We start from the raw sequence: 13,450 nt of genomic DNA, 5'->3' as shown, positions 1-13,450 counted from the left end.
AAAACAACAAAAGTCATTTGGAAGGAAACGACCCGCTCTTACAAATGGGAGTTCGTAACCATCCAGATCTACTCCTGGAGAAAACTCCAGAGCACTGGTTCAACAGGTTCCAGATTGCCATAAACCAAATTTTTGTACAAAACGTCAGATCCGAGTTATTAAATAGCAGATCTGATATTCAGGAAGGAAGTAAGGGAAACTTTGGCACTACAGTGTTGGACCCACAGTTAGCTTGTCAGTGGGACATCCAATTCAGTAGCCTAGAAGAGATGGTACGAAAATTAGAAGATACCAATCACCAGGAAGCCAAACCAAAGCAGATAAATATGGTACAAGGAGGTCCCTCACGAAGGTCGAACAAACGAAGCCATAATCAGCATTGGCGAGAGCAGCAAGTGGTATTCCCTGTCGTTCCCGGAGGTCCTCAGGAAGAACGTCCAGTAATTATCACCGGTATCTTCGGCCATTACAGAACTGATTATATGTTCATAGATCCAGGAAGTTCGATGGATATAATCTATGAACAATGTTTCAAACAACTTGACCCAGAAGATAAAGCTCATTTAAAACCAGTCGATTTCCCTCTCACTGGTTTTTGCAACGAAGCTGTTTTTCCGCTGGGTTAAATCGCTTTTCCTGTGACTCTCTCAGATGGCGAACACTCGCGCATTGTCACAGTGAATTTCATGGTTATGCCAGCAACATCGCGCCATGATGTACTGCTGGGAAGACGATCTCAGAGAGAATTCAGCATGATTACTTCCATATCGCATGCTGCTTGCGGCTTTCCGACGGAAACGGGGGTAGCAATCTTGTATTCCAGCAAGGAAGTTATGTACGTGGACGATGAACCACCAGCAAAAGTTGCAAAACCTTCAACATCAACCGAACCAGAAAAATGGGTTCTCAATGAGGAGTATCCAGAACAAACCATCTTGTTAGGGCACACTATTTCGCCAGAAATACGGATACAGTTGAAGGAACTACTCTCCAACAACATGGACATTTTTGCCTGGTCCCCAGTGGACATGACTGGAGTACCACGTGACATAGCGCAACACTGTTTAAATGTCGGACCTTCAGCAGAACCTGTCGCGTAAGGAAGGCGCAGTCTCAGCGCAGAAAAGGAAGAAGCAATGAACGAGCAAGTAACAGAATTGCTTAATGCGGGGATCCTGCACGAGGTACAATACCAAACCTGGGTAGCCAACCCGGTAATGGTACAAAAACACAATGGCGGGTGGCGCATGTGTGTCGACTTCAAAGACCTCAACAAAGCCTGCCCGAAAGACTGCTATGCGCTCCCGGAAATAGACAAGAAAGTTGGCTCTCTAGCATCCTTCCGCTGGAAGTGTTTTCTAGACTGTTACAAAGGCTACCATCAAGTACAGATGAAAGAGGAAGATGAAGAAAAAACAGCCTTCCGTGCAGATAAAGGTATCTTTTGCTATACGAAAATGCCTTTTGGTCTTCGCAACGCAGGGGCTACTTACCAGCGCTTGATGGATAGAGTCTTCGGGGAAGACATTGGTAAAACAGTGGAAGTTTATATGGATGACCTTGTAATCATGAGCCAAGAAGAAGAGACCATGCTCGCGAACATTCAGCGCACGTTTGATTCTTTGCGCATCGTCAATTTAAAACCAAACCCAACGAAATGCTCCTTCGGAATGGAGGAGGGCAAATTTCTAGAGTTCATAGTAACCAGAGACGGTTTTAAGGTCAACCCGGAGAAGGTACAAGCAACAGTTAAAAGAAATGCAACGACTCGCGGGTTGATTAGCAGCCTTGAACAGATTCTTGGCAAATCATGACGAGAAATCCTATCCGTTCATTAGCATGCGCAATTGTGCCAAGAAGAGCCATTTTCAATGGACGCCAGAAGCGGAGAAATCCTTCAAACAAATGAAGGAATGTCTGATCCAGTTACCAACTTTAACAGCGCCACGAGAGGAAGAACCACTAATCTTATATCTGTTAGCAGCAGAAGTAGCGGTTGGCACGGTGTTAATGGTAGAAAGAGATGGCGTCCAAACTCCGATATACTACATTAGCAAGATGTTAACTGGCCCAGAGACACGCTACTCTATGATAGAAAAGCTCGTCCTCGCACTGGTACATGCATCACGAAGGCTACGCTGGTATTTCTCTGGCCATGTTATTACAGTACTCACTAATTATCACCTAGGTCAAATCCTGTCTAAACTCGACGTCGCGGGGCGATTGGCCAAATGGGCCATCGAGCTAGGAGGATACAATATCCTATACAAACCTCGACCGGCAATCAAAGGGCAAGTATTAGCGGACTTCGCCACCAAAGTTCCCGTAGACAAAATACAAGAATGTGAGGCAATCCAAAACCCTATTCCAGTCTTCGAGGATAGGGTTTTGACGTTGCACACAGACGGAGCTTCCAATGACGACGGTGCAGGCGCAAGTCTTCGATTGGTTAGCCCAGATGATCACGAGCTCACATACGCAATACGCCTAGATTTCAAGAGTACAAACAACGAGGCAGAATACGAAGCATTTCTTGCGGGCCTCCGTTTGGCACTTAAAATGGGAGCAAAAAACCTCGAAGCTCACATCGATTCAAAGCTAGTGGCTGAACAAGTTAATGGTCATTACGATGCTAAGGGCGAAGCCATGGCTTTATATCTGGAGCAAGCACGAATGCCTATCAGCCAGTTCCAAACTTTCAAGAGAGTTCATATAAACAGAAGTGAAAATAAACATGCGGACGCACTGAGCAAACTGGCCGCCACCAGTTTCAAACATCTAGCAAAAGAAGTACGCATCGAGGTATTATCCAATCCATCCGTCCCTCTAAAGCAAGTAAACATCGTCGAGATGTCCCCGATCATCATGTACTTGCAGCATGGCAAACTTCCAGAAGAAAAAGCAGAAGCTAGGAAGATCCAGAACAAAGCGCTGAACTACGAAATGGCAGACGGTATCTTATACCAGAAATCATTTATGGGTCCGCTCCTACGCTGTGTCGACAAAACAGATGCGCAGTACATGGTCAGAGAAATTCATAAAGGATTATGTGGGATTCATGCCGGACCACGCATGGTAGTGGCAAAGATCATGAATGCAGTCTTGTTTCCTTTTATTTTTTTCACCAACTCTTCACGTCTTTCACTCTTTAACTCCACCAGCTTCTAGCAACCGGTCCTGCCTTCTAAAACCCACATTTTGAGTACTTTAGCACCTGCATCATCAATCATAGAGTGGTTACCAAGTTCAAGCAATTAACCGAATAAAGCATGGAATGTGCATATATTTAGACCTTTTAAGGGTTGTCCTACGGACCACCCGTCACATCCCCACACTTATCCGTTGCTTGTCCCAAGCAACTAATTCAAAAACTATTCACAAACACAAGCGATCAAACATGCAACCCAAACTAAAATGTGTTGTCCTTCTACTAACTTTCAATCATACCACAAAACACACCCCTTACAAAAACTCTCGGTGACAAGAAAGAATAGCACATAATGCTAAACCACTCAATGCGTGTGTGTGTGTGTGTGCGACAATAAGCTTGTATAAGAATCAAGTTTCCTCCTAACAATTATCTAGCATGCTTTTGAATCAAAGGAACTTACGGGTTGTAACGGGGCTAGGTGCAAAGGTAGGAAAATGGTGGTATATATATACAAGAGCTAATTGATTTGACCCGGTTTTTATTTCCACTATATACACAACTTCTTCAACTTTCCCATCTACTAACGCAACTACATCCTTCTTTTTGTATTTTTCTTTTATTGTCAACAAAATATGCAAAAACATCAACACTACATACTAAATCTCTTAGACCGGGTCATCTCAATAGGTAAAATTTATGTAGAAAGTAGGCTTGGGTCACAACTGAATGGTTTAAGGCTCAAACGTGTCTTTCTAAGGACCAAACCCCCACCCCTCACAATACCAAGCTCATATATGTAAAGTATGAGGTCCAACCAACCAATCCCGCACTCTCACACATCTAGACGAGGCTTCCTAAAAGCCCCTTATCATTTTCAAAAGCATACTAACTCTAGGATTTAACAAGAATTCACACACAAGTTCTATTAACACGCAACACACACCGCCACTCAAACAATGAAATATCAATAACAATCATGTGTGGCTCAAATCCTCACCAAGAAAAGACTAGGAATGGGTGTCGGTGTGTCAAGTGGAACCATATCAAGTTTTCAAATTTTTGACAATTTCCGCTTGGGTTTACAAAAATTTTAAATTTCTCAAAATTTTCCCCCATCCCCACACTTGGGATACATTGTCCCAATGTATGGATTTGAGGGAAAGATCGCTTAACCAAAAACATCAACAATTGCTTATATTCTCAAACCCCAAGTTTCTTTTTGTATATTCTTTTTATAGACACCACCTACTTTCACAACCCAACAAACATATCAACATCAAACACCACCCAACCTCCCAACCATAACATAAAACATACAAAAAAAAAAAAAAAAACAAACATGTACAAAGGAACAAGATACAACCTGGCTAGTAGTATTTCGGCTGTGGAGGTCCGAAAATGGATGTCATCATATCAGTCCACTCACTAAAGCCAAATGCTCCACCGCTACTGCTGCTTCCTTGATCACCACTTGGATTCGCCTGCTGTAACTCATAGCATGTGGATCCACCCACTGAGAGTGATGCAATGGTGGGGTGGGGTATGACACACTACCATCATTTGGTGGCAATGTGGTGTAGTCCACAACGGGTGGATCTCCTTCAATTGGTTGGCCCGCATGCCATTGATCATGCATGCGTCTCTGGCGATCATCTAAGTAACGGTTGTTCACTTCTTCTTCATGGGCATACATATGAGCATGGTTCCATTGCTCATTCCTATCGTAGCTCCGTTTGATAGCTCTTTCCACACTAGCACCCATAAAAGTTTGTTGATTAAATAGCATCTGGTTTGGTTCACTCCATTCACCGAAAGTGGGAGGCCGCCTCTGTTCAATAATCTGGCCCATATTTCCCGAATGGGCCCAATAAGGATCATAAGCCTGTTGTGCATAATCAAATGCACTCCCCACGTAACCAGATTGTACACCAGCTCCCTGAACTCCCGCCTGACTGGCACCCTCTATCTGAGCATCCACCAAGAATGTGTCTTCACGGTAGTCATCATCTCCACTCACTTCGTCATCCGATGTTTCGGGCTCCTCGGCCTCTCCCGGTCGTAAATCCACCTTCAATGCTCTCCACCTTCTCCCATTTGTTTTCAACTTGTGAAACCTCTCCGACTCTGTGTAAATCCATCCCGGCCCAAGATTCTTAAGGTCAAATGGTCTAAACCTCTTGTAAGAACCTTTTTCATCGCCTTTAATTGCCCCATATTTTTTCAACAACGCTGTGATCAACCGGCAATGTGGTATAATCCTTCTTTCTCCACTATTTTTGCCCAACCAGATATTATTCAACACAAGAAATCGGAAAGGGACCTTGGGAGATCCATGCATCATCATATATAAGATTGGTACCTTTTGGTGCCGCACTTCCATCTTGTCACCCCACCTCGGAACAACATTATACATGCACAATGTCAACAACAATTTTGCTTCCATTCTCAAATTGCTTCTATATAACTTCCCATGTGTTGTACCCGGAAGGAAGAGGTAATCAAGCATATTTTGCCATTGCGGATGCTTATTGGGCTCGTGGTAGAGATCTTTGAGGCTCGGGTAGATGTACTCATTGGCCGGTCCGTCGTCAAACTTTGCTATTCGTCGCAAAGAATCATAAGACATTTCCACTTTTACCCCGTTACATCGTCCAACAAGCCTCATCTTGCTTGGGGCCTTAAACGGGGGACATTCGAGTGATGCCACCCACTCTTGAATCTGCTTGTCATACATCTTCTTTACCTCACCATCATAACACTTCATAGCCGCCCCCCAACCCAATGCGTTAAACTTAGCCGTGACCCCGAATGGCCCGAAATCAACCTCCTTGATCTCCTTCTCACAAATAAATGCTTCACCCCGTTGTTTTAGCTTGTTCATTTGTTCATGAAATAGATCCTCTCTCCATTCCGCGGGTTGGTCTAGCAATGAACCGGATGTCCAATCCGGCTTCGAACACCTTGGAGGTGCATCCTCCTCCGAGTCCGGGTCACCAACCCGGGTCAATCTCCTCCTCTTTTGTTGCGCATCATCCCCTTCAGGCTCATTAGACGAACTTGCAATTCCTTTCCCTTTTTTCGTCACCATGCCTACCACATTCAAACACCACACAAACAAATCAAGTTAGTATTTCTACCCACTCTTCCCCACACTTGCTTCATGTTATGGGTATAGATGTGCAAAAACCAAAATTTCATTCTTTCAAACAAAATTTCGGCATGATGTCCTATAAATCAGAATTTTTCCAAAGATTTTTAACCGAACATCTAATACATTCATACCCATAATACCTCAAAGGTTCGCTAAATCCTAACATCTATTACATACAAGCAAGTGTGTAAGCAAAAACTATAATGGAAACTTACAAAACTCAAAGTACATAAGAAAATGAAGTGAAATTGCATACCTTGGTGTTGTAGAAGATGAGAGTCACAAAAACTTAAAGTTCACACAAAAACCCACAAAAAGCCCCAAATTTTCGGCACCCCCTAGGCTCAAATCCGACCCCAAAACAAAGGAATCTTCGAAATATGAGTACAAATCTATAATCCTTGTGATATTTCACCCAAGATGGACTCAAAAATCACTAGATTTGGGCAAAAATTGAAGGAGTTATGGAAGTTTGTAGGTGGTTATGGAGTTTTAGGGTTCTTAATGGGGAAGAAGAAGAAAAAGTGTGTGGATGGGGGAAAGTGAACGATGTGTGGTTGGGGATGGGTGAAATTGATAGTTATTATTATTATTATTATTAAAGTATTATTATTATTAATAAATATTTTCGGTTTTTTTTATTCGTAACCGACAGAAGGGAGAGCCCAGGATTTCAGCTGCGAGCCGTAACCTACGGCTCCCTGCCGTAGGTTACGGTGAGACCTGGGAAACTTGGAACTGCCGTAAAACAGTAGGCATGAGCCGTAAGGCTCTTTTTGATTGATGCTTGCCGTAACCTACGCCCCCCAGCCGTAAGTTACGGCTATCACTGGGCACATATGGGGGCCAAAAAAAATTTTACTTGTAAAATTTTTTTTATTGTTGTTTTTTTTAGTTTATAGAATTTTTTAATTTTTAGTGTTTTTCTAAATTTTTGAAAACATGAAAATTATTACCCTACCCCCCGTTAAAAACCCGTGTTGTACTCAACACAATGTTCGGGAAATCCGTGAAAAATTCCCCACACTTGTTTCGAACACCGGTTTAAACGGAACTTATTCAAACCAAAATAAACTAAACTAAATATTTACAACCACCAAACCTGGGACTCTTTTACGTTTCTTCGTCATCCACTGGGCGTAAAATGTAACCCACTTTGTCGAGCTCGAGATTATTGATATCGTTACCTTCCAAGTACGGTTTGAGCCGATGCCCGTTCACCGTTTGTTGCTTATTTGTTTGTTCGTCTTGAATGTCAACATCACCAAATCTTCCCACTCTTCAGAAAACGTAAGGACCCATCCACTTGCTTTTGAGTTTCCCCGCAAACGTCTTCAATCTTGAATTGTACAACCACACTTTTTGAACCACTTCAAAGTTCTTTTTCCTTAACTTCGCATCATGAACTTTCTTCGGTTTGTCTTTATATGCGGATGCACACTCATAAGCTTGATCCCTTATTTCCTCAATTTCGTTCAATTGTTGCTTTCTCGCCCGACCCGCTTCATCATAGTTTGCGTTCACCGTTTTAATTTCCCAATATGCCCGATGTGCCAATTCCATAGGTAAATGACATCCTTTTCCATACACCATTCGATAAGGAGTTGTATCAAGTGGAGTTTTGTAGGCCGTTCGATAAGCCCACAACGCGTCATCAAGCTTGCTTGACCAATCTTTCCGATCCGTTCTTACCGTCTTCATTAAAATTTCTTTAATTTGCCGGTTAGACACTTCCACTTGACCACTAGTTTGCGAATGGTACGGTGTAGCAACGCGGTGATTCACATTGTACCTTTTTAACAATTTCCCAAAATTGAAGTTCTTGAAGTGTGATCCGCCATCACTTATTATCACCCTAGGCACACCGAATCGAGCAAAAATGTTGGATTGCACAAACTTACATACAACGGAGTGATCGTTGGTCCTTGTAGTGATAGCTTCAATCCATTTCAAAACGTAGTCAACCGCAACCAATATGTACAAAAACCCATTTGAGTTTGGGAAAGGACCCATGAAGTCTATTACCCAAATATCAAATACCTCCACTACCAAAATCGGTTGTAACGGCATTTCATCCCGTTTCGAAATGCTTCCCACTCTTTGACAATTGATGCAATTTCGGGCATACTCGCAAGAATCCTTAAAAATCGTGGGCCAATAGAACCCACTAGATAACACCCGATAACCCGTCTTGTTCCCACTAAAATGCCCTCCACATGCCGATGAATGAGCATGAGTCAAAATCTCTAAAATTTCAGTTTCGGGAACACATCTTCGTATCACTTGATCGGGTCTGATTTTGAACAAGTCCGGTTCATCCCATATATATTGCTTCACTTGACTAAGAAATTGTTGTCGTCTCTTCTTCGTCCAATGGTTCGGAATTGCACCCTTGGCCAAATAGTTCATGTAGTGGGCATACCAAGGTTCAACAAAAGTAGATACGGCTAACAATTGCTCGTCGGGAAACCGTTCATTAATCTCAATCGGGTCATCAACACCTTCCAATGGATTTCGGGACAAATGATCCGCAACAACATTTTCACATCCCTTTTTGTCCCGAATCTCAAGATCAAATTCTTGCAACAAAAGCACCCAACGAATCAACCGGGGCTTTGCATCCTTCTTTTCCATCAAATATCGGACCGCACTATGATCCGAATACACTATCACCTTGCTCCCCCAAATGTAAGATCTAAACTTGTCTAAGGCATACACCACCGCTAATAATTCTTTCTCGGTCATGGTGTAATTCAGTTGCGCCTCGGACAAAGTTTTGCTTGCATAATATATCACCACCGGTTTCTTATCCACCCTTTGACCCAAAATCGCGCCAATAGTCGTGTCGCTAGCATCACACATAATTTCAAACGGCTTTGACCAATCCGGTGGTTGCAAGATAGGTGCCTTCACCAACTGTTCCTTCAACACATGAAACGCTTGCAAACATTCGTCAGTAAAATCAAATGGAACATCTTTCAATAATAAGTTGCATAAAGGTTTTGTAATTACACTAAAACCCTTAATAAACCTTCTACAGAACCCCACGTGTCCGAAAAATGATCTCACCCCCTTAACATTCTTTGGTGGGGGTAGAGATGAAATTACCCGAATCTTTGCTTTGTCTACCTCCATTCCCCGGTCCGATATTACATGCCCCAACACAATACCCTCTTGAACCATAAAATAGCTCTTTTCCCAACTTAGGACCAAGTTCGTCTCAACACATCTTTTTAAAACTTTTTCCAATTCGTCAAGACAAGAATTGAAACTTGGGCCAAAGATGGAAAAATCATCCATAAACACTTCAAGAGATTCCCCAACCATATCCGAAAATATACTCATCATACATCTTTGGAATGTGGCCGGGGCGTTACATAGTCCAAATGGCATTCGCCGAAAAGCGAATGTACCATATGGACATGTAAACGTGGTTTTGTGTTGGTCGTCTGGGTGAATAGCAATTTGGTTATATCCCGAGTACCCATCCAAAAAACAATAATATTTTTGACCGGAAAGTTTTTCAATTATTTGGCCAATGAAGGGTAACGGGAAATGGTCTTTGGAGGTAGCGGCGTTTAATTTTCGATAATCAATGCAAACTCGCCACCCGGTTACCGGGCGGGTGGCGATTTGCTCACCTTGCTCATCTTTTACTACCTGGATGCCGGATTTTTTAGGCACTACCTGAGTCGGACTTACCCACGCACTATCCGAGATGGGATAAATGATCCCCGCATCCAACCACTTGATCACTTCTTTCTTTACCACATCTCTCAAATTTGGGTTCAATCTTCTTTGTGTTTCACGGGTCGGCTTTGCATCCTCACTTGTAATGATTTTGTGCATCACAATGGATGGACTAATACCTTTTAAATCGGCTATCGTCCACCCAATTGCCGCCTTGTGAGCCTTCAACACCCGTATCAACTCCTCCTCTTGAGCTACCGCCAAATTGGAAGCAATGATCACCGGTAAAGTGTCATTCTCCCCCAAAAACGCATACTTTAGGTGCTTTGGTAGCTCTTTCAACTCTACACTTGGTGGACATTCCAAAGAAGGCTTTGTACCCGAATCGATTTCCACCGGTAAAGCATCCGTTTGGTGGGTCCATGGCGGTCTTCCTTCTTTCAGCGCAAGAGCCTCTTGCTCTTTCTCTTCCATCTCCAACTCACATGCATGAACCTGCAAAGACACATCACAAACACAAGAACCCAAAATTTCCTCTTCGAACTCCTTCGGGTCGTATCCATCTATGAAATCTGCTAAGAAACACTCATCACCATAAACGTTAGTACCGTTAGTAAAAACATTTAATCTCATTTTTCTATTACCGAATGTCATGTCGACTGTACCATATCAACAATCAATAACGACATGTGCGGTGTTTAAAAATGGCCGACCCAAAATAACATTTTGTTGTTGAATTGGGTCCGCGGATGAGTAATATAGCACAAGAAAATCCACGGGATAATAAAACTCATCAACCTTAACTATCACATCCCATACGATACCCCGAGGAAGTTTGTGAGACAAGTCAGCTAATACAACCGTTGTCTCAACCCGCTTCAATGGACCAAAATCGTATTGGTCATATAACCCCCCCGGTAGGATACTTACTCCGGCTCCAAGATCCAATAACGCCCTGGCGGTTTGAAAATTTCCAACTTGGATGTTTATTAGAGGCGTTCCCGGATCTTGTAGCTTAGGAGGAAGGTCTCCTTTCAATACCGCACTTACCCGCTCCGTCAAGTCTACCAATTTAGGCACTTTTTGTTGCCTCTTTTGGGCACACAATTCTTCTAGAAACTTGGCGTAAGCGGGTACCTGTTTGATAGCTTCAAGTAAAGAAAGATTGATTTTAACCTGTTTAAAAACCTCCCACATTTCCTCTTTTTGAGGTCCCCGTTTTGAAATAAAATTTTTTCTACCCGGATCTAATAAAGCCGACGGAAATGGTACTTCACTAGCTCCCTCACCCTCATTCACCTTTTCTTTTTCTTTATTAACTTCGGTTTTTTCAAAATTGGGTTTTTTAGAAGAAACAATGGGTGATTCATTTTCTTCCTCACTATCTTGACCCGTTATATCCTCAACCACCCCATCAACCAAATCCGGTGAAGGATTGGTTTTGTACTCTTTCCCACTTCTCAAAACACTTACATGGTGAATATTAACATTATTACCTCTTGAAGTACTATGAGACGGGTTTACCTTAGTGTCGCTTGGTAATTGACCTTTGCTTTTCTTCAATTCAGACACTTCGGTTGCAAGTTGACCCATTTGGGTGGTCAAGGTTTGAATCGCTTTATCTCGGGCCTCATCTTTTTGTATGCAAGCGTCATCCATTTGGTTCCTCTTTTGCATTTCCGCTTGCATGCTCTTCAACATTTCCATCATTTCATTTCCACCCGAGGACCCCCCTTGTTCTTGACCCGTTTGATATTGCCTTTGGTATCCTTGGTTGTTCCCACCTCGATATCCACTTTGGTTATTGTAAGGTTGGCGCGAACCATAGTTTCCTTGGCTACCTTGAAAATCCGGGTTTGCTTGATTTGAAGGATTCCCATATCGGAAATTTGGGTGGTTCCTCAACCCGGGGTGGTAAGTGTTAGAGTTCATGTTGAAGTTTCTACCACCCCCTCCTTGACCTTGCAAGGCATTCACCTCCTCATATTGCCCTTCCACCATCCCTTGGCAATTTTCAGCCGCATGACGTATTTCATTGCAAATAGCACAAACATCATAAATTTGGTTAGAAGTTTGTACATTACCTTCATCGGCTGCATGCACTTGTGTTCGAGTAACGGCCGGTCGTGCTCTCCTTGATGCTTGAGCTTTTCTCTTTGAAGTAATGGCCATTTGTTCCAAGAACTCCCAATCATCATTCTCATAATTGGTGCCAAAAGTCACATTTGTGATGGACATTAAATCACGTGCATCTTCGGCACACAACCCCTCGTGGAAGGCATTCATTAACTCCCAAAGCTCAATTCCATGATGCGGGCAATTCTTGATCATCATATTAAAGCGCTCGAAGGCTTCATGGAACATTTCGCCTTGTTGTTATTGGAAACTCCTCAACCCTTTCCTAGCATCATTGGTCTTTTGGGCGGTATAAAATTCGTCTAAGAAAATTTGTTGCATCTCCGCCCAAGTATAAATAGATGCCGAAGGCAAAGTGTAGAACCACTTCTTTGCCTTATCCTCCAAAGAAAATTGAAACAAAACCAACTTTACATCATCGGCCGAAAAAACTTGACTCCCAAGAGTGTTGCAAATTGAGTCGTAGGCCTCCAAATGGAAATAAGGCTCTTCCGTTGCTAGACCCTTATATTTCGGCAAACTTTGTAAGGAATTAGTCCTTACTTCAAAAGTTCTTCCTTGGTTATTGTGAGGAATAACAGCCGGTGAAGGATTGTGAGTAATCACCGGCCTAAAATGCGCTTCAATACCCCTCGCATGCTCTCTAAGATGCCTCCTTGGTACACCAAACCTACCTCTTGGACGAACTGGACCCATTGGTCTTGGTATATGCCCTTGTGGTGCATTTGGTTGTTGAAATTGTTGTTGTGGCATCGGTGGGTTTTGAATTGGCCTTTGGAATTGTTGTTGAACATTCGGTGGACGAACTTGGTGCAATGGTACCGGACGTTGCAATTGTGGCCCTTGTGGCCTTGGCCTAATGTGTTGAGGTATGAGTTGTTGTTGTTGCACTCCACCAACATTTGGCATTACTTGCATTTGGCTTTGCATATAACTGAAATCTCCTTGATCTCCATCACCCCCATAGGCATACCCGTCTTCATCAAAACCCTCAAACTCCTCATATCCTTCATCATACCCATCTCATTGAATTCCCGAAGATTGCCCAAATGGAAAAGTAGAGTATTGAAAACCCGACTGGTTTGCTGGTCTAAACAATGAAGCATGGACAATGTTCGAGTTTGGTGCTATGGTATAGCTTGAATATGATGGACCCGCACCCGGGAAGAAATGGGATAATGGTGGTATAGTATGGAAGGGTTGAAGGTAATGGTTGGTTCTTCTTGAGTAGTAATGGGTTGTGTGGTGTTGGTTGGTGTGACATTTTAAACTATGGTGGGTTCAGTGGTATTTGTTTGAAGGGTGGTATTTGGTGAAGGTTG

General features: G+C 42.9%; 1 protein-coding gene and 1 non-coding gene across 2 annotated transcripts; both read left to right on the top strand.

The window, feature by feature from the left end:
• Positions 1–1,839: 1,839 nt before the first annotated feature.
• Positions 1,840–3,168, top strand: LOC110932901. The gene has a single exon (XM_022176153.1). It carries the CDS (start codon positions 1,840–1,842, stop codon positions 3,166–3,168), a length of 1,329 nt encoding a protein of 442 aa, XP_022031845.1.
• A 9,126-nt stretch (positions 3,169–12,294) lies between these two features.
• On the top strand, positions 12,295–12,400 carry LOC118491991. Its single transcript, XR_004892435.1, has one exon. It is a non-coding gene; the product is annotated as a small nucleolar RNA R71 (small nucleolar RNA).
• The last annotated feature ends 1,050 nt before the right edge of the window (positions 12,401–13,450 follow it).

The sequence above is a fragment of the Helianthus annuus genome, chromosome 4 (genome assembly GCF_002127325.2).
Source record: "Helianthus annuus cultivar XRQ/B chromosome 4, HanXRQr2.0-SUNRISE, whole genome shotgun sequence".
Taxonomy (NCBI): Eukaryota; Viridiplantae; Streptophyta; class Magnoliopsida; order Asterales; family Asteraceae; genus Helianthus; species Helianthus annuus.
This window is presented reverse-complemented; position numbering and strand designations above follow the sequence as displayed.